The 23,001-nt window shown below is 35.8% G+C and overlaps 1 protein-coding gene across 7 annotated transcripts in view; it reads right to left on the reverse strand.

The window, feature by feature from the left end:
- Positions 1 to 23,001, reverse strand: part of OXR1 (oxidation resistance 1) — a 229,544-nt gene that overhangs the window by 37,689 nt on the left and 168,854 nt on the right. For all 7 annotated transcript variants that reach the window (XM_018077523.2, XM_018077529.2, XM_018077539.2 and 4 more), the window contains 5 exons: positions 17,412 to 17,519; positions 16,140 to 16,259; positions 10,856 to 11,008; positions 6,907 to 7,091; positions 3,049 to 3,833 (listed from right to left, as the gene is read on the reverse strand). In XM_018077523.2, the coding sequence (XP_017933012.2) occupies positions 3,049 to 3,833; positions 6,907 to 7,091; positions 10,856 to 11,008; positions 16,140 to 16,259; positions 17,412 to 17,519 (1,351 nt within the window). The remainder of the gene's footprint in view (positions 1 to 3,048; positions 3,834 to 6,906; positions 7,092 to 10,855; positions 11,009 to 16,139; positions 16,260 to 17,411; positions 17,520 to 23,001) is intronic.

Below are 23,001 nucleotides of genomic sequence, written 5' to 3' on the forward strand. Positions count from 1 at the left end.
GACTGTGTTCCAGTTTCATAGGACACTCATTTTTTCTCTACAGTTGAAATTCTCCTTCAGTTTTTATGCAGACCAGAGATCCACTAAGCACAGAAAACATCACCTTCTTGATCTATGAACATTGCTACTGTATCTTTTCTCAATCAGATTTTCAGCAAAGAGTTTAGAATAGCATTGCTCCCCAAAAGAATATTTTTCCCAGCAACTATTTAAATGTGCGCCTCCTAATTTTCAGTCAACATTTTAGAATTATACCTGATTTATACAGTATCGAAAATTAATCATAACATGCATTATTTGCAAGTATTTTATAAATGTATATGCTCAAAGGTAAATTGTCAGATTAAACAAAAACACCACTAAAAAGAAACAAAAAGATGGTTTCATAGGTCTGGCACATGAACTTTGTGGCACTGTTAGGTAAGTACTCCTAAAATGACCTGATACCTGGTATTTTGGTCCTTCAAATACAGAAGTTTATAACTTCCCTGAGCTCAGAGAAGTGGGATGATACAGTTCCAGCTAGCAGACAGAATAAAACCAAACAATTTAGCCTACCCCTAAGTCTCAAAAGAGCTATTTAAGATGCTCTTTTTTTTGGTGTGTTCACCAATATATTCTTGTATATTTGATATAGACTTAATGAGAAAGGATTTCAGCAATGGCTATTGTGTGTCTCATGCTTCTTGTTTTTCCTTTCAATCTCTGCAAATACTTAGCTGACTAAGCAGCACACAGACATGTCATTAATGGTATTTCAGCTTGTTTATACAAACAGAAAACTATAGACCATTACAGTTTCTCTAAAGTACCAACTACATCTAGCTTTATTTCAGTCCAGAGGTTAACATAAGTGTCTGTAAAAATAGGAGAGTATAACAGAGTTCTGGGTAATAAAAGAATTAAAAACAGATACAAGGGAGACCTTTTTAGTTATTCTAGTCTACTCACAATTATCTACTTGCATTGTGTCATCTGTTCAATATTCAGAAGAAATAGATCATTAATTCCAAACTCAGAAACATATGACCTCTGCAAAGATCAAAAAATAGTAGTTCCCAAAACCCTAAATGCTCAAAAATCCCACAGAAGAAAAAAAAAAAATAATCAATGAAGTCCTTGTTGTATAAAAGAAATTAAAAGACTGTCTAGGTAACTTCATGATCCAAAACTCAGAGTATGACTACTTCAGAGTTTTATTCTGACTGTGTTTATGGTATTTCAAATTTTAAATGACCTAGTATTTTGAGTGTCCTACTGTTAATAGATCTCTCATATTTAGTCTGATGGCTTTCAAGAGTTAAAGAGCAGATCTATGCTTTTACCTCGGTTCTATTTAATTGTACTTGTAGAAGCTTCACCAAATCTATCTAGCTTGCAAAGTATTAATTCTTAATTTACTGGTTTATTTGCATTCTGCTAATACAGCATGCAAAAATAACAAACATGTAATAATTCCTACTGAAGTTGAACTGAAGTAATTGGTATAAATCTCCAAAAAGGAACCTTTGTTTTTTTAATTTTTTTCTTTCTATTTTACCCCCTCAAACTTGAGTGAGGCTGTAACACCATGTGCAGCCTTCTAGCACTCTTCTGTGAGACTGTATGCAGACACTATTGGGTTATCCGTGTATATACTCCGTGAGTGTACAGATCACATAACACATGAAAAACCTGCAGTTATTATGATAAAGTATTTCAGAAAACCAAAACTAAAGCATTTAATGCAACCAAATTACAAATAATATTCAATTGTAAGAAAAGCAGCAATTGCAGCAAAGAACACTTAGTACCTGCATTTCTTATAAGTCACAATCAGCAACTGCTGCTAGCTGACATATTTGTCAGAAGACTACTTTTAATATTTAAGGCATAAAAGTCAAACTTATTACAGAATGATGTAACAATTCATCTGCTTCAAATTTCAAAATTCAGTACTTCCTTAACAGGAGAAAAAAAAAACCGAAATGAAGACAAAACCAACAAAAACTATTATACCAGATTCTGAAGTGTAAGACAAACTTCTATCAACCAAAGAGTGTACCTTTCTATTAAATATAATTTTGACTTTTAATTATTAACATAAAAAATTTGACCTTCAAATGCACATCACATATCTTTAATGCCTATCACATACAAACAGATTTTTTTTCTAGCCCCCAAAATATTGCACAATTAAAACAACTACTTTATTTATCTCCATTAGTAAGATAGCAAGGCATCAGAAAGTGACCTATGATTTTTTTAAAAAGCAAAATCAAATACATACAGAAGCATATTTAAGTTGCTTAAAGGCACAGCATTTTTCAATATGAAAAACTTCAACAGACCTTCAGGATAACTTCCAACTAATAATTCCAGGCCCTGATCTTTGCAGAAGAAAAAAGGTACTCAAGAAATAAAACCTAGTTGTTCCCTGTATCCATACCATTAGTTTCTTATCATCTAGCTCTTATTTGTCTTGAGAAACGTTTTTTGGATGTTTAACCTTGTTCTAGTCATCATGAAAGTACGACAAGATGCAAGTGAAATAATATACTTAAAGTATCAAACCCAGTGTTAGACTCTGGTGTTTGTTGCTCACACCATAAATCTTAATCACAAGGCAGACATGCCATAAATAACCAATTCAGTCCCCAAAATTCATTCACACACATGTACACTGTGATCAAAATTTAAGTGAAAGTTAGCTGATTGCTAAAGAACATTTTTAACTGTGACCAAGGTATCGTAGACCTGATTTTATAGGTTTGTTTAAATCTCCCCTAGAAAGATACTGTGATTTAGTATGACCAGAAATACAATTTCAATGAGGAAAAGTTACAGTAACAAAGTTATCTGTGTTTTCAGTTTCCTGAGCAATATTTTCTCCACTACTTTAGGTCGTTTAGCTTTGGTGTATCTTCAAGCTAACGAAAAACATAACTGATACATGGGGAGATGTGTCACACAGAATGAAAACAAAGAGCAAAAATTCTATTGAACTGTAGGGTGATACTTTGTCAATCCAAAGGCTAACACTGTATCCATAAATACTCATTGACTCACCTTCTAACCGCCCATCTCCTGCAGATACAGTTTTCTGACTAATTTCTTTTTGTGAATCCTGTTGCACGTTTTCTCTTTGTTGTTTTGTTTGTTGCATAGTGTGGGTCTTCCAGAGCTTGCGGAGTTCTTCAACTTCTGTCTCCGAGTGTTGAGTTTGCTCTCCCACTACTTTTCCTTTGTTAGCTGTCTCTTTCTTTTGAGAGTCTGTGGTATCTTCACAAGGTGGACATTCCTCTTCCTTCTCATTATCTGGTTCTTTTCCTAGTGAGGAACCTTGATCCTTGTCAACTTCTGCCTCTTTGCCATGCTCCTCACTACTGTGTGATCTTTGCAATGACTGCTGGGGGACATCTGTAGTATTTTCAGGAGGTTCTCGTTCCCCCTTTATAGACATTTTAGCACTTTCTGAACTTAAGTGGGTACCAAACTGTTTAACACTTACAGCCATTTCAGCACTGGGCTTTAAGTCACTGGCAGCTTCATTTGAGTCTGAAATGACTGTTAAACATTCAGCACTAGTCTGGTTTATTGTTTGGACAGATTCAGATGATGCTCCAGAAGATTTATCTTGTCGAAGCTCATCTGAGGAAACAAGTTCTTCACGTATTGGAGAGAGTTCTGATTCTGTGAACACATCTTCTGAAAGAGACTCCTCTGTGCTCCTTGGGGCAGTACTAGCACTGTCATTGCCTGTATCCCGCATCCTGGAATCCATTTCATCTGTATTGCTCTTTGCAGATTTCTTGGAATGGCAATGTTCTCTTACTGACAGCTGTTCTACATCTCTGTTGGGCAAATAAGAATGTTGCTATAACAGTTACCTTTTATATCAAGCTCATTTCTTTATTAAGTTTAGTTTAAGCTCTTAAAAAACAAACTCTAAAACACAACTTAATCCAGAGCATTAGTAATATACAAGCATAAAATATAACACTGTAACAGTAAACACAGCAGACCTTTTGCCAGCACGACATCGCTAGAACTTTCCAAGTCCATGACACTACTTACACAAGGACAAGCTCTCCTGTAAAACCAACTAGATTGTTTTACACTTAAAAGTGTAAAAATAAAATAAACGCCAAAGTAAAAACAACAAAGAGCTACACACAACCATAACCTCTAAAGGTAAAAGCCATCCACAATCTTTTAAGTTTTGTCTACCAAAGAGGCCAGTATAGTTGTACAGATCTCTCCCGCTCTATGAGGAAGTTGTCACCTAGCTCACAGGTAAGAAGTGAATGGCAGAAGTCATCTGGTCTAACCTTAGCTATCTGAGCCAGTCAATGCAGAACAACAGGTACCATCAACATAGATGTTACTATTGTGCCCATGGCATTTCTGCTAGAACAGGTCTTCAGCAGGTACCTAACTTTGAAGATACCATTGTTTGGCAAAATAAATCCCCAACTACTTGTACAACTGAAGATGTCATAAATAATATAAGTAAAAAGCAAGCATAAAAACTGATTTTCCCCATAGCAAATAGTCTTACTCAAACCTGCATTTCAAGATGAGCTAATGAGAAATTCTATGAGTTTTAGAAGAGGAGAACTAGAACGGTACTGTGAACATGTTCAACTACATCTACAGAACTCAAGCTTTTCCCCTGTTGCCAAAGAAAAACATGAGCAGTACACAACCTTCATAAATTCTTGTATTTATTTTGACTAGAGTTCTCAATTTCCTTGCTATCACAAGCCCATCACCTCTTCCATTACCTATTATTAAACACTTCCAAGAAGCTTGTATCCTAATCTGGTATCTTGAAGGATAATATATTCACTCTACTGTTCTACAAAACTTTATTCAGTTAGGTCATATTAGCGAGACAGTGCTGAAATTCGGGATGTTTTTGAGAAGCTTATGCACCCTCTTATCTAAGTGTTAAGGTGGAACCGATATTATGCTGCTGCTGCTGGAGTAATTCTGCTTATAAAGCATGTAGGTTAGACTTTAGAATTTATTACCTATTAGACTGGGCCATTTCCTAGATTTTTCAGGACTATGCTGGTAATAGGTGCTCTTATACAAGCACAACCTAAGGTTCATGAAAACCCCAAGACATCTGTATGTGGTCAGATATTTTTTTGTCCAGTTTCAGCACAGATTGTGGCTTACATATAGAAACCACACAACACAAAATTGCAGTTTTAAGAACCAAAGAATCCATTGCGTTCACAATCATTTTCCATATCAATAATCTGAATACTAAGATGGTTTTCCCAAATTTAAGCAGGTTTGACAGTTGGCAAAATTGGGAGAAAAGAGGGTTAATTGTAACAGTGGAATATTTAGGAAAAAAACAGTGAGAAAACATGATTTAAGTCTAAACCACCTCAAGATACAGGTCTTGTCAGATCTAGCTGTAGCTGTTGGGACTTCTGTTTTTACAGACTTGAGAAATTTGATTTTTATTTTCCCTCAAATTTACAAATATGCCTCAAATTTTTTGTGAGGCTACAGTAAAAAGGTGTTGGGACTGAAGAAAATGCTAGAAGTATTTTATCTAATAGTTTATACAGTTGACATGAAAGATACATCAAATTGGATATACAGGGCTCTGAATGTAGTGTGACCTTTTATTAAACAGACATGTTGTTTTCATTCCATATGAATTCACATTATAAACAAAACAGAAAATATGTGCTACAGGAGCACAAAAATCAACAGGTCATGGAAGCTAGATTTGTAAGTAATTACTAAGTCATTAACAAGCTAAACATGCTAGGAAAAAAGTTGTCTTGCAACTGCAGTATTATGATTCAGACAGGTAGGTTAAAAGGAGTCATCTAATTTTCATTATCTTATTCCTTCCACTGTACACCAACTGAAGTAGGAACTGTGAGCAACTTTTTAAAACTCATTCTGGAAAATAAACTTCCAGAAAAGCAATCATGCTGAAGACATCCCCATTTTGTATCAAAAGCCCCAAAGTACTTCTGCAGCAATATGTACTTCAGTTGCTCTTTCAACACACAGATGACTTCAGGCAGCCAAGACACCAGTTCACTACCAGGTCTATGCCAAAACTGAACTTAAAAATGGTAGGAGGTAACTCAAATATCTGGATGTCCAGAAGTAATAAGATTATCAAGAAAGATGTGCTTAGCGTATTACCTATAAGAACTGTAAAATGGTATTTTTCAGAGTTCTAAATATCTTTACACCTTGATTAAAATAGCTGCATTTAAGATCTACACATCAAGTAAACAGATTTACACTCGTACACCTAGACAATTCTACCTTGGTTAAAGGTAGATAGTCATGGTAGTATGCAAATGTTTGTGTTTTATGAGCTGAAATAGGTAAAAGGGGGCCTTTACCTGATTATTTTTTTAAATACTTTTTGGTTTTTAAAGACAGAATTTATCCTACTTCTGAGAACAGTATAAAAATTAGGCAACAGACAGAACTGAACGAAGATTTTTAATAATGCTGTTTAAAGTTGGTTTTAAATGCCTGCCAGGCTAAGCACCAGTTTAGCTCACTGATGCAAATTTGTTGTTTACACCAAACAAGGTTACACCTAAAGGTGAATATGTGGCCCCTCCTCTAGCCCAAAAGGGAATAAATATATTCCTAGTCCCATAAAAACACACACAAATCTTAGAAAATGAGTCTATAACCATTTGTCAGAGGAACAAGGATTTGGGAAGCAAGTGAAAAACGGTAAACAATGAAGATTCACACGTAAGACTTTTTATGTTGCACTTTTCTGTAGGGTCTTTCCAAGTCAACTTTTGATTTTCTTTGTTAACAAAGAAAACAAGGAAAACACTCATTTGCTGCTTTTGTATGACCAACATATGGCTACAGTTCAAATTTACTCAAAGCTTTACAAATACTATTTTATCTTACATGCTTAATGAATCCTTAATTTTGCTGTCCACAATTTCCTTATACAGAGCAGCTGACATTACTTCTTCCATTGGACACATGATGCCATATTCTTCACAGCCATTCTCTTGGACCAGAGGATCCATTTTATGAGGATCAAACATTATATTATTTGGCGTCACTAGCAGCACACCATTGACCGTACCCTAAAATGAGAGGGAAAAGAAGTGGTAATTTTTCTCCTTCATATTTCAGCTTCTTCTCTATCTTTTTGGTAGGAAAAAGGTATGTTCTTTTTTTTTTTAAGCATCTTTAAATGTAGGTAACCTGATACACTTTCTTATGTTTTGCAGTCATGTAGAAATGTAACTTTTTCTGAGGAAGCAAATTAATGTCTCCTATTTTCCCCAGAGAAAAGTTTTGTTCCTCGCAACTAATCAATAACTGGTTTTAGTAAAATAAGAAACCCTTGCACCCTAAAGAATACACTAAACAGCTCCTCTGAGGGTAAGGAGACATCCTTCCCAGATAACCACAGGGCTTAACTGGTAGGTCTGCAAGCAATTTCAAGCATCATCTAAAACTTGACTCTTAACTCTTCTCACTTTCTGCTATTTAATCAGAGAACAAAAAAAGAGAGACCTTCAAAAACTGCCATTTATCTTTGTTTTCTTTACACAAAAATAACACAGTAGCCAATACAAGTCATTCTAACTTAATGGACCTGTTAACTGATTGGACAAATATGTTTACAGAATGGAAATAGAATAAAAAGCACTAAAGACTTTTAAAGATGCGATTTTGGATGAATTTAATCACAATGATACTGCTGCAGTACATGAAGTAGATTTTAAACTTTGAGTATGAAAAATTTTAACGTTGCTATTCATATTATGAACTGGAGCATTCTTACACAATCCAGCTGTAAAAACAAAGGTAATTTACAATATGTTGAACTTTTTTTAAACAAAAGTGTTAGAAACACATGCCAACACCAACATCACCTGCCTGCTACAGAAATTCATTTAACTGTTAAAACAGCAGTTTGAGCTAAAACTATGAACTGGAGGAAATCTAGCTTTAAGCAGAATGACAGGGATCCTTCAGTTACAGATCTTGAATCCTAAAGACTACAAATCTGGACAGATTTGTGCAAGAATCGGAAAAGAGTCACTTCATGTACTGTTGAAAGTTATCAGGAAATTAATAAATATTCAGCTTACTGATAAAACATTCACAGTTATTACAAACATTGTACATTGGGGGGGATTGTTTGTTTTCAGTTTCATTTCAAGAAGACATATCAGGGCAGTATGAAACACAGCTACAATCCTTCCCAACTCCAGAAATTTGTTCTCAGGTGACAGCTGACAACCTTCACAGGAGAAAAATGAAGTTGCCATTAGTACGGAGAAAGGAAAAGAGTTTCAGAAGCAGCTCCAGCATCTAGATGTGATTCCTTTTAGTAGTTCAGTGCCTAGTCAGGTTTTACGTGTGTCTTTTAGAGTCCAACATATATACCAAAGACTTTAAAGTCAGCAGAATGTATTTACCTAATTCCAAGATACTGAAAAAAATTGTCACTGGTATTTCTTTCCCAGCACTTTCAAGGTGCAAAATAGACTTTCAAGGTGCAAAAAGGACCTCCCAAGAGGAGGACTGTCGAGAGAAGCCAACATTTTGTTACATCCACTGTAGTCTAGAAAACAAATTTAACATGACTGTAAAAGTCAGTTCCTCTCAGAAGAGCAACTGCTTCTCTTTAAACAAATATTACTTCTGTAGATTCAGTACATAATCAAAAAAAAAAGCAGCAGCATTTCTATATCTGAGTTCTTTTATTAATGACCACACATGAAAGTGGAATTTTATTAATATTCTATAGATCTGATACAGAAGAGACAAGGTCATAGCCTTGATGGCAGATGGATTAGATAATCATTGTAGGTCCCTTCCAATCAAAATATTCTATTCTTTCACTACCCATATATTACATGTGGGAAAGAAAACAGTAGTTCTAAATCCTCTACAATACCTGAGACAGAAATCTGAAAAATCATTATAAAGGGAAGATTAGAGCCAGAATGTGGATATTCACATGACCCTGTCTCTAACTGTGCTTAACATCCTGCCTCTAACAGTTAGTAAGGAGCAAGTGCAATGAACAGAGCAAACATTCCCAGGTTCCAGCCACTGCATGTTGGAGAATTCCTCTCTGTTGTCCAGGAAGTCACAGGTGTAACTAAAAGCAACTGCAAACACATACAGAATAACAGTGAGAAATGACAGTCACATTAACGAAAGCCCCTTTGCATAATTAGACACATTGAAAAATAGGCTTTCACTAGATTTAGGTTTACGAGCAGCAGTCACAGTGATGCCAGACTCACAACTGAAGCCCTATAAAACAGTTAATTAGGAGTTTCAAAATCACTTCCAGAGTGGGAAGTAGAGGATGAATCTTTTAAGTTTTCTCTAGCAAACTTTGAAAATTTATCATCCTGCATCATCAGAAAACTTATCAAGGACAGGATAAGACAACACTCCAGAGGACATTTCTACCACATGTGACAAAGGTTAAATTACATGCTAAATTTTCAAAACCTGGCACTCAAATCTGAGCAAGTTCATACTCATTTCTCTCCCACGTATGGACTGATACTGCGACGGATTATACAACTCTTTAGAAACAGAATTCTACTTCAAGCTCATAGAAAATAGGCCAGACATACACAGGTCAAAGACAAATGCTTCGTAATATTCTAATGAGAAAATACAGCACGTAAATAATATATGTAAATTTTAACCCTAGATTATATTTTTCCAGCACAGCCAATTTCTAAACAAAGGCTCATGGGCCTCATTTCCACTCCATCACAGCACCTAAAACTGATGAGTAAAGATGTGCCTCCGATGAACCTAAAAAACATCAGCTAAAGACAGGATGCCAGGAATGAAGAAAACTAACTGCAAAGAAGAACAATGTAACAAAGAAAGCTGTTCCGGTACTTGCCTCATCGACTTCTAACACAACTTCTGTCAATAGGCTTCAAGCCCATACACACATAGATCTGCGACCCTTTTCATCAGCCAAAAAACCCCAAAAAAGTGGTTTTAGGAGATTCTTATTAATCTGTTTATCAGTAGCTGATCTGAAAATCTATTGCTGAGCAACACAGAATCAGCAGTATGTCTATATACATATCCAAACTTTCAGGCAAAGGAGAAAGTAGTGCATGATTTTTCATAAATAGTGTCCAATAGTAATTTTTCTGTGGGGTAGGAGAGCAAAGATTGATTTTTCTGTAAAATGTTCTGAAGTAAAGTCTTTTGACAGTCTCAGTCTCTAGAAGTCTGTGCAAAACTTGTGCACTTATGAGCCAAATGGAGGTGAATTAAATGCCACTAATTTGGAGACATTTGTGTAATGACACTACTGAGAGAATTCTAACTACTCCTTCAAAGGAAAAAAAAATTAAAAAAAAAATCAAGATTTTTTACCATACTGTATCCAGTGGAGAACAATACAGAATTGCTTGTTCACAGAATCAGAGGTTTATTCTCCTCACCCTATTCTGCTTTAAAATTAAAAATTAAAGCAAAGCTACACAACTACATATTTCCTTATACCATAAGGCATGTCCTTCTCCACTGTAAGTAAAAAGAATTCATTACTAGAGATACTAACATAAGGAACAAAACAGAACCTCAAGCCCTCAAAAGAATTATGTAACAGTATGTCATCAGGGAAGTTTGTCACATATCGACTGCTTGCATCATGTCTTGAAACAAGTGGCCTGGGGAATCCCAAGAAAACAGGGAGTAAAAAGAAATATATTTATATAGACATATATAGCACATAGGCAGATGATTCATCTACCTATCTCTGACTAAATTTTACTGTATGGTTTATGATTTAAATGTGCTTTATTGTTATATCCCATACAGTAACATCTGAAGGTTTCAGTACCTTGCCATTAGTGATGTATTTGCAATTAATTTTTAGAAATTTCTCTGTAAACGCTTCCTCCTCTTCGGACGTGGATGATACCACTCTCGTAGGACGAACACATGGATGTGCTGGTGAAGCAGCTGACTCTTTCTGTTGGACTCCATCTGAATCCTAAAAGGAAATATAAAAAAACCAGAACTTAGCAACTTATCTGTTTAAATATTAACTTTTAGAGATTTTCTGTTGTGTAATTTTTGTTTTTCTTTGATGTGAAAACAAATGTAAAAATAGGGTTCCAAATCCACTCCAGCTTAGACTGCTTTGATCCAAAGGACTACAACTAATGAAGCACAGCTCTACTAGCCCCTGACAAAAAAATACACCTGGGCACAGATAATCAGAATCAACCTAGGAAAAAACAACAAAATAATGATCAAAACACATAAGGAGATCATACAATATTCTGTCACATGAAAAATCTGAACTGAAGATAGCAGAAAGGATTCTTTTCCAACTTCAACAGAAGTCCTATTAAATGTCCTTCCATAATATTATACACTACTTTAAGTTGGAAGGTCAGCTAGTCTAACCCTGTTGCCAAAGCAGGCCTAAACCTACATGCTCATGATCATGCTGTTCATGGCTCTTCCAGTTGAGTTGAAATCTTTAAGGCTGAAAATTCCACAGCCTTTCCAAGAAGCTTGCTCCAGTGTTTAGCCACCCTCATTGTGAAAAGTATTCTCCTGTTATTTAACCAGGACTTCTTGTGCAGCAACTTACAGCTGTTGCAGTCCATCATTTATGAACTTCTGAAGACCTTCACTCTTCTCACTCTGACCTGTCTACTAGGTAGTACAACAGAGAAATCCAGTTTTCCATCAGTATTTTCTTCTCCGGCAACCCCCCCCAAAAAAGAAAAAAAAATTAAAAAACCAACCAAACAAAAAACCCACACCTCAGCCAGTCCTTGTGCCTCATGTGTTTCCATTCCCTGATCATCTTAATGGCCCTCCACTGCACTAGCTCCATCATGTCAATCTTTGTCTTGCACTGAAGGTGCCAGAAGTGGACACAATACTGCAAATGCAGTTTCACAAGCCACCCTTGCCTCAACCTGTTGATATCCCTCTTTCACCTGCCACTTGGCATGTGATCAGACATCATCATCACAAGTAGACATTGTCCAACATCTCCACCAGGACACTAGTCTCAATCTCTCCTCGGCCCTTAGTTTCTCTGCAAAGCTGCTATGTAGGTAGCCAACCCTGTACTGTTACATAGGGCTCTCCCCTGTCCCAGACAGGTCTTAGCTACTGTTGAACTTCATGAGGTTTCTGTTACTTCATCTCTCCAGAATCTTGATGTCCCTGATGAGCAGTCCTTGTGCCTCCCTCCACTGTATTGACCACTTCCTTAATTTTTGCTCACCACCACCAAGCTTGTTGACAGTGCATTGTGACCTGTCCCACCAGTCAGGGTCCCTGATAGACAGATTATGAACTGTATCACCCCAATAGGGACCCTCAAGGATTCACCACAGAAAACAGTGTTCGAGACCAGGCTGTATGTAACTTGATCTAGTGGAAGATATCCCTGCTCATGGCAGGGGAGTTGGAGCTACATGATCTTTAAGGTCCCTTCCAACCCAAACCATACTATGATTCCATAAAAAATAGACAAACAAACAATCTCACACATGTATTGAATAAGTTTGAACACAAAGATCCTGGCAATTTTTCCAGCCCATCTTTTACTCCATCTACTCAGTTCACATTTCCCCAGTAACAAGGCTGCTTTGGGACAGTGTCATAGGCCTGGCTATAGTCAGGGTAAGAAACACGCACTGCTCTTCCCTCAGCTGCTGAGCCTACCATCTCATCACAGAAAGCAATCACTTTTGTCAGGCATGATATAAGCCTTAGTACATTCACCCTGTTTCCCACCATCTTTATCATTCACACACCTGGATGTAAGTTTCAGAGGAATTCTCTCATGACCTCCTAAGAGTTATGCTCCTTGCTGCATACCAGTATATCGAACTAAGTAGTGAACATGAAACCCTACCAGTGACAAGACAGACAGTGAAAAAAATTGTCTCAAATAAAAAGATACACATATAGGAGACTGCACCAAAGCCTATGTTATACACACAGTAACCCTGTTTTAGAGCTTCACCCATGTTTAAAGGCTTCCATTTTATACACAATTGCTACTGCTAGTTATTAATATTACTATTTTTAAAAAATGTCAACTTCTATGTTCCCTTTGGTTTTCTGCTTTCCTGTACAGTTCTATTCACTAGTACAGACTGCAGCTAAATGCCTTTAATCATATCCAGGAACATTATGCACAACTGTTTTCAGTACATTCTCTGGCACTACTTTAGCCTTTGCCTGCATCTTTCAACTTTTGTTAAAAAAAGCAAACAAAAAACCCAAAACACCCTGTAGACCACTGAACTGAATTTTGCTGAAAAAGCTAAGGAAGGTATAATAAGAAACAAACCTCCTGGAGATAAGTTCTCCTTCTACATAAGCTTTTCTAGTAAAGCCTATGTGGACACCTTCATGACACATAACTCAGCAAGTAGCTGTGAGAGTCCTCAGCTGATCTCCAAGCTCACAGTGACTAAGTCAGCTATTTCTCATCTTATTGCCACATGACACAGAAGCAGGAATAATACAGGTGGTAGACTTTCCAATTTAATGATGATGCCCTTATCATTACATATTATTTTGAAGTGGATTTTAAGCTTTATAGGTAACAAAGCATATTAGATCTTCTCAAATATGTGCAGACTGTTGAATGAAGAGATCCTTCAAAAGCCCAGCAGCATAAGAAAGGCTTAAAAGCCTAAGCTAGTTCTTACACATACAGTAACAAAGTTAGTGAAATACACACTGATATCTTAGCTTAAGTGTAGCAATGTAAAAAAAAAAACAAAACAAAAAAATCCAAAAAACCCAAAAAAACCAAAAATACAAAACCTCAAAAGACCCCAACTTTAACAGGGTTATGCAGATTATATCAGCCACATGCTGATTTGTCTTTAGCCACTTGGTTGTGTGAAGCTACTCCAAAGTTTATTAAAACAGAAATAAAAGAACAGAGTATACCATAGCATAGTTTTTGACTCAGAAGTTCAGATATTTGTTAATCATCTTATCTACCAAGAACTCAGTGATTCAAAAACCAGAGCACAGAGAGAAGACTCATTTACATTATACAGGCAGAGGAACATATTCTCTTTACTTCAAAATGTGATTAAATTTAAACTGCAAATCTAGAGTCAAAATTGGAGGAGAGTCAAAGAAGACTGACATCAAGAGAGCACTAGAGAATGTATGCTAGTATTTATCTCGTTCATAGTGATAGAAATCAGCAAAGAGAAAAGAAAAACATGAAAGATAGGTAGTATGATGAAGAACAAAACCCTTCAGCCTTAACAGGCCACACAGAAGTTGAGTGCCTTTTGTGTTGCTGGAGAGACTGTTTGAGAAACAAAACCAAATACACACAGAGTCCACACTGACAAATGCAAGTGATTTCTGTTCTGATTTCTTTTGATAAATATTCCCTCCTTCCTTACATGTAGATTGAAAAGCCTCAGAAACAGAACAAGCACTTTATTATATATCATCACATTGCTCGTTTGACTTTCCCTGAAGCATTTAAGAACTGCTTGTAATGATCCACAACACATAACAAGATGCACAAAACAGTTCTGCAATAATAAAGTTCAATTAAATGAAACTTAACTCTCAAATTGTTGCTAACATTGGACAATAAAAACCCCAATGTTTTGCAGAAGAGATTTTTAAGTATTTTTGTCTACTTTGTTTCTTCTACACTTTTAACTTTTATCTCTGCTATGTGCATATAGCCAATAAAAAAAGTGTCAAATAAATTACAGGTATAGTTATGCTATTAAGCCTCCATATCTACTATTTGCCAACAAGTATATACAAAATAATTGACAAAAACAAGAATAAGGGGGTTTTTGACACAGCATCTGATGAACTGTAGAAAAAGCTCTAATTTCTAATAGTAAAGCTAATAATTTTCTCTCTAGTAACTTGACACAACATATGCTATAAGGGCAGGTGTATCGTAGCATCTACAGTCATTTTGAGACAGATATAGACACAAGATATATGATACAAAAGTGTATTCTTGCAGACTAGTCTACTTACTGTGCTACAACACCTCCAGTCTGCCATAAAACAACAGAAATTATTCAGCACTAACGGCAGCAGATATGAGAACGGGCATACTAGGTCAGAGCAAAAGCACAACAGTAAAACCAAACAGTAATTTTCAGTAGAAGGCTCATCACAGCCTTTGTAATGCAGCTTGAGAACCTCTCCAGCAACAAAGTAAAACATTTAAATTTAAACTTGTCTGGACCGACCAAGTCACACAAGCACATAAATAAATACTTTAAGTCTTAAACGTTCCTAAACTTTGAGCACACAGAACCCTGGAGTACACATTTGACAGTTGGACTGAGCACTATCAAAATATGCTATCAAGAAAATTTGTTATTTGAGAGAAAAAGATAACTGGGAAAGTAATAGCAGTGATGTATTAAGAAACATTTGATTAAGGTCGTAATTGCATGAATTACACAGAAGCTCAGGCTCCAATATTGCATCTTCCTGGCTGGACTGTTCCCCATGGAATTCTGTTGACAGCAAACCAGTATTACTGGAAAGACATGCTTCTACAAAGCTAGCTCCTACCCAAAAATCTGCTTTTGAGCTGAATTACAGGGCAGCTCTGATGGCTAAACAATTTCAGTATTTTGAAAGTCTACAAAGGTAGAACTACTAAGCAGAAGTCAGCTATAATCAACTTAGTTTTTGTAGAAACAATATATTGGCCAGAATACTCAGGTTCCTCCTGCTGTAGAGATGTGGGAGAGGGTTTTCTAGTTTCATTTAGCAAATTGAAACAAAAAAAAGTCTGTTTCAGTGAAGGGGAAATACAATCAAAAGCCTTTAACTAGCTTTGAGATGTAACAAATACAGAAATGCAACAGAAACTAATTAAGATTTCAGTGTGCAAGGACAATATTTTGCTACAAACAACTTGCCCTCAAATCAGTTTTCACACAGAAAACTGTCATTTCAAGACTAAAAGCTTGTATTTACTTTTAAAAAGGTACTATTTTACTTTTAACTCCAAATGTTGTTAAGTACTTTCTCCCCAAAACCAAAGGACAGTTTAAGAAGAAAGCATAGCATCTGTAACATTTATCTTGTAAGGGTAAATTAATTTCAAGTATAACAGGTATACCTACATTTACTGTAGCCTTGTCAAGCTCTGCTTCGGAAGATGTAGGTGATAGGGGACTTATAGGACTTAGAGAGGGGGAGCTGTCCACACTAGAAATGTAGTCTGGGTCAGGAACATACAAAATCTATAAAGAAGATATAATGTAGTTAGAAGTTAGATATGCTTTCAGATTTACTTTAGATTTCCCAGCAGTTCAGGTATATTTGCTAGGCTTTCTCAAAGTAAGCTACACAAACCATTCCTGCTCTCATTACTTTTAACAGAATTATGAGCTGAGGGAATAAACAATACCACATGAAGTACTTCTTCATTTTAGCTTTTCAAGTTCTTTAATTCTATCTTGATATAACTTTGATTTTCAGTCATAATAATTGAGGACAAACTTCAGACAGAAAGCATTGAAAGTATACAGCATGCCAGAAACACCCAATAAGTGTCCAAGGAAGACCTGTCCAATTATTTATCTTTCTATTACTCCACTATTTGAGCAACAAGAAACAGACTGGGAAACAAGTTCATTAAATATAGCTCTTAGCACTGAATGTTTTTTAAAAAAAAAAAAAAAAAATCACCCTAAGTTAGTCACACCTTTGATACCTTATTTCAGCCATGGTAGGCATTCAAGCTACCTAGATAGAGTTCTGTAGCAATCAGAAATAAACACAGGATTTTGTCAAACAGAGGGCTAATACCAAATTGCAAATGGTTAATTCCATAGCTGACTTATGTTTCCAGGCCCAGTTTTCAAGGAGAAATGAAAAGTGAAGGCAGAAACGGGGGAAAAAAAAGCAATAGCAACCTATGTGACTGATAATTCATATACTGCTGGTAAAGACAGCAAGTTTTCAGAGTGGAATAGAAACATTATTCAATTTATTAAAATAGAACTGCAGGCAGTAAGATGCAGTCATGGAACACTGTTTGTAAGCTGTACCCTGAATATGCCTCCTGAGCTACAGTTGGTGAACAGCCTGCTGTATTTGCAAAGCAACAGTTTAGCTTGTACACAAGTGTTATTATACAATTAAGTATATCTAGTTTGAAAAGTCCTTTGATCTTATTCAAGTGAGACAAGTAGCTTTGTTACCTGTTCCCTTTTTAGGCAGTTTTTTAATAAGTAGAAAGAATTCACAAGTTAGAGGAAACAGAAAAACTCTTTTGCAAAGTCAACAGGAAAACCAGTAAGAGAAGTTCTTTAACACTTTCTCTGGTAGAGATGAGAAATATAGGGAAAGAGGTCTTTGTTGGGTAAGTAACATACATAATGTAATAGTACCTGTCCAGGAACGACTGCTCTGGAGAAAAGCTTATTTAATTGAACCAGTTCATTGGGTGTTGTATCAAATTTCAAGGCAATACTGTTTAAAGTGTCTCTTGATTCCACCTGTATCAGTTGGGGAAAAAAAACAAACAAACAAGCCTGTAAGCAGTTAGTTCAAAGAGTGGCTCACAAATTTTATGTGTAGATTTACCAAGATTTTGACAACCTTTTAAGTGTTCGTATCTTATGACTGCCCACCCTCCAGAAAAATCAAACAAAGCCCAAACCAACAAAGCCATCCCAAAAAACATACCTACTCCCTAAATATTAGCCTATTACAACCCCATATAAAGATGTGTGCCTTTCCACTATGTTTCCAGGTGGTCAGAATTGTCAGTCACACACTTTGAGCTGTAGGTTCAGCTACTGCACCAGAACTTCTGGTCTATAAATTCACTGCTGGGTACCACTGGCCCAATACACAATTGACTCAGTTCACAGAATCATTCACTCTCCCTCTTCACCTCCTCCATTCTTCACCTACAGGAAAGCTGAAGCAATCTCTACAAACATGAACACACTCTCTCACTACTGAAATAAGCTTCTGTTAGACACTGACTTTCAAGTAAAATTCATCACTGAGAAAATGCAAAAAACGCTGAAGCAAAACAAGTCAACTAGTATGACAGTAGATGGAGCATAAGCATTTTGAGTAGGTGATTCCCAAGTAAGGAAATGATTTTTTCAAGCTCATGTTTTCACCTCCATCTCCCTAAATGTATTCAATATGAAAGACCAGAAGAAAGTAAAAGGAAAAAAATTATTCAGAGAGTATTTCAGAATAAAGAATTCATAGTTTTAAGAACAATAGAGATATGACAAGGGAGGATACAACTAAGAACTTTACTGCATAACAGCAAAAGGCTTCATAAACACTGTACTAGGAAAAACCAAACCTTATAATTTAAGACAAGATGAAGCTATATAATCTAAGCTATATTTGTGTTGCTAAATATAAGTAAAGATTGAGAATTGCCTTCCATAACATTTTGCAAAGGTGCACTTGTCAACCTAGATTCACTAAAGAAAAGAGATAAGTTTTGCCAAAGAAAAGGCAATTACAATTAGAAACTTATCTTAAAAAAAGCTATTGTGACAATTCTTTATATAGGAAGCCAATAAGCTAAACAAAGCAGCAAACATCCCTCTCTACTAGTATTTCCAGTACGAAAGACTGTATTAGTACCTCCTAGTCATTCAGTACTGTACGATCGCAGATATGCAAAAACCAAGAATATTCTTGTATGCCATGTTTAACTAGTACTAAAGCAGAAATCAAAACAAGACTGTAACTAGACCAGATAGGTCCTATGTGCTCCACAGACAATAACAAAACTAACCACCAAATCAAGGAATAGTAGTCTTTCCATCAGAAGATCTACATAATACAAAAGTTTTGCTAAAACAAACTGTAAAGTGAGATTCAAAAGTTTTGCCTAAGTTTGCTCTCACATAAACGTTGAAGGACAGTCAGCTTCTAGGTACTGCTTATGTATCACTTAATGACAGTCTAAAATCTGAATTGTTTCTATCTTATAAAACAAACTAAAAGCATTCAATTAAAACCCATGAGGCTTAAGCCCTTTAAGAGTGCATTCATTCTTTTCAGTCTTCAGAAATAAAAACATCTGGTGAGATAGCTTGGTAACTAAAGTGTTTACCTTACTCAAAATAAACACAATGGCAAGCATAAGCTTCCTTTTCTTATTTGGCTGCCATGTTTGCACAGGCAAATTTCCACTTTGCATGAGATTTCAAAGACCAGCACTGATACCTTCTTAAAACAAAGACATTGTTCATGTAATAGAGACTTCCTGAAGTATCTCCCTAGATTCAAAGGCCTACTTACCAATTCTTAGGCTGTCTACTATTTTAATAAACAGAATCTGAACAGACAAAAGCATAGAATAACAAACTGAAAAAGTGCCACCACATACCACAGTCAGTCCTCAGCTTTTCTAACAATTTTTTTCCCCACCAATTCAATACTGGAAGACAGGGCAAAAAGTCATTCCTTCTCTCTCAGAAAGCAAAATTTCTATACATTATGAGGTAGCCATCTAAATGCTATTCTGAATATTAAGAATCTTATATAAATATTTGGATATTAAGGCACGATGCTGCATCTTCTTTGATAAGAGAAGGGAATGATGAACAGTGACTGCATTGTTTTGTGATTAACAGAATGGCAAGATTTGTTCCAATACAAGTACACTGCTGGAGAAAGGAGACCCACTAGACATGTAAACAGTTTTATTCCCTATAACAGTCAAAAATGGACCTGAGGAGGCCAGCTGGTGCCTTGAAGTGGTTCAATACATATCATGCACTGGTTTTGCTTGCTTCAGTATAAAGACTGAAAGACACTAATTAATAGAAGTGTTAAAAGAAAACAAGGATTGCTCATTCAGCACTGCATAGATTCACACACTCTGCTTTGCACAATAACTTTTGTTGAAAAGGTTCCTTAAAAATATAAGTAGCTTTCCTCAATAGCAAAACCTTCTTGTCATCAACTCTTACACAGAGGTAAAACACATAATATCTTATTTTCCTGTTACTTTGACCTTATGTTGTCACTTACATATAAATATAAATAAGTTTAAAATTCTAAGTTCATCAAAATCAGTTTTTTATGGATTTTACTAGATACAGAAAGAGCCACTTAAAATCCTTACCTTTCATTTTCCTTTTCCAATAAAATCCCTAATCAAACATTCTCTTCAAATCATTCTGTCCCTATTTGAGCAGAGGTGCATCTCACTACCCCTTTTCCATTTACAGAGCACTACTTATGTACCCATGTTTGCCCATGTGTGTACCATTAGACAGAGCTTCAGTCACCATTAGCTATGGTTCAAACTGCCTTCATTTCCCTCAACTTAACAGTTGGCAAAGTTATTTAAAACCTAATTCTCTACTGATATTTTAATGAACTTGACTGTCATTGCATCTCAATGCTTGGAATTCACTTATTCTTCCATTAAAAATTATACATCAAATATATATGAATCAGAGTGTAGAAAGAATTTTACTATTTTCTTATTTCAAGACTAGATGTCCAACAACCAGAAAACAACAAAACAATAGTTTAAGAGTATTAAAATGAACTAACAAAATTAAATAGATGGGAAGACTAGAATGAAGGGTGGAGACACAGGGGAGCAGACACCACCACTTTGGTGTTGTATCCAAGCCTTTAAAAATACTGGATTATCACTATATCAACTAATTGTTAATAGGACTAATGTATATAGTATACAACATCGGGAAAACAGAACCTCAGTTATTTCTTTCTTCTCAAAAGGAAGATCAGTGATAAGTCTTTCCTTGAAGTCATAAAACTACTAGCATGCTACAATCACTGGTGATCAGTGGCCAGCACTGTCTGTTTATGCTCCATTTATCTGTAGTTGGCTCTTCTAACACCTGCAGGTAGGCACTGCTTATGTTTGTACATGTAACGCAAAAGGCTTCCAATGCAATGTTAAGGTAATGAAGTTATGTCAGTTAAGCAATGTAAAGATGCTACTTCCAGAATCCAAAAAAGGACTCAAGAAAGTTCTAGCTAGTAACAATAATTCACCTGAACTATTTGCTCTGTTGGTTCTCTGAGCCTGTTCACATTCATCAGCTGTGTGCTGAAAGCACCAACTGTGAATTCTGAAATAACAGATAATATCAATTTGCATCTAATCTGTCAACTGACATTTAGAGAAGGAGAAATTATATGAACTTTAAAAAAAAATATCTGTTCACTGTCTAAGCAATATCAGCAAAAACAAACCAGTTTTCTGTATCTTTTAGAGGCAGTTTAGGACTTACTTCCTTCAATTACTACCATATCTGTTTTCAATCAGTACCATATCTGCTGATATATTCTCTCTGGTGTAACATACAGAACAGTAGTTTCAAGTTTTTACATTTTGGGAATTTTAGATGAGAATCTTAAACATTAATTGCTTTTTGGTTTTAGCTTTTAAGTGAAAATATATTTTATTGTTTATTTATCCCCATAGTAACTATTTTCTTTTTTAAAAAAGTCTCATGTGAAGTCCACATTAAAAACCCATAGTTTGCATGAGCAAAATATCATCTCACTCCAAATTTCAGGAATACAAGACCTTCCTTTCTAAAACCATGTAGCCACTGGAAAAACTAACACATTAAATTATATTTTAATAAAGGAAAAAAAGCCCACTAACTTTTCAACAATACTGGGAGGTGAAGGGGAATCTGGTTTTTGCCTTCATCCTTCTACTACTTCTCAAAGAAGCAACACAGGCAGGTAGATTAATACATGTGTGTGTTGTCACAGTCAGAGGCAGTAGGATTAAGCCAGAAACCAGACATAAGTAAGTGCATCTCTCCACATAGAATAAAGTCATAAATAACAACAGTAGCAAATTAACACAATAGTTGCCAGATCTCTCGTAGTGAACATAAGCTCAGTATCTAGAGGTTAGATCTGTGTATTTTATTAAAATACATGTGCCCAACATTCAACCAAAAGCTCCAAAAACTTGATGTTACTGAAGCACTTCATGAGCTTCATGAGTGAAATGTACTGCAAGAGCCATCAGAATAGAGCATTTGTGAAGCTGAAATGCACCATGTTCCATATATGCAACAGGCTCCTTTAGAAGCTGGACTAAGTTTAATGACAAAAAGCTTTGATTCTTGTGAATCATCTTTTTGACTCACAAGGAAGTGATGCATCCTTCAGGATGTACTAAGAAAGCTATTTCGGGCTCTAAAACCCCACCCACTGGAACACAGAAACCTGCAGAAGTATATGACAACTTGACACAAACATACTAGGTTAAGAAAAGGAAAGCTTGTTGCTTTAACTTTGCCTGGAATCTTATATACCAAAGTAAAAGCATGCACATAGTGGCAAGAGCCAAGTTAAGGGATTTGAGTATGAATGCCAGTAATATAGACCTACAACTAACCCTTTTTTCCTATTATTTCAGACATAATGGAGTTAATGTAATAGAAACAGTCACCTTTATATTAACATTCTTCAGCTGCTAGAACCCAAGCAGCAGGAATTTCTGTTTTGAATTTAAACTTCAAGGAAGCCTTTAGTATAAGCTGGAATTATATTCAAATTCTAATAAAAGCCACACTAATGAAGTGCTTCTTGCTCCCAATACACACATACTGTCTCTTCAAATGACTATCACAGCCTTCTCAGTATTTAAGCAGTATCACAGGTTGGCTTAATAGAACATTAAGAGTTAAGTTCTTCCATCTCCCCCATCTCTTACTCCTGGAATAAGAGAACATCAAGAGGTCAAGTAAAGACCTTTTATAAAAAAGTTCTCATTTTTATTTATCATGTCCAGCTTCAAAAGCGTTCAAAGACAACTGTGACACTTTCCCTATTTTAACATCAATTCTATAAGCATTATTTATAGGCTTAATTATATTTCCCGTATATAACACAAGACAGATACTTCTCACTTCTGTTTCCCTTAGTAACCACAAATGTGAAAAGCTGACTGCAGCACAGTTTGAGGGTCATTTCAAGAACAGAACA

Source organism: Manacus vitellinus, unplaced genomic scaffold (genome assembly GCF_001715985.3).
Source record: "Manacus vitellinus isolate BGI_N305 unplaced genomic scaffold, ASM171598v3 scaffold_1_pilon, whole genome shotgun sequence".
NCBI classification, from domain to species: Eukaryota; Metazoa; Chordata; class Aves; order Passeriformes; family Pipridae; genus Manacus; species Manacus vitellinus.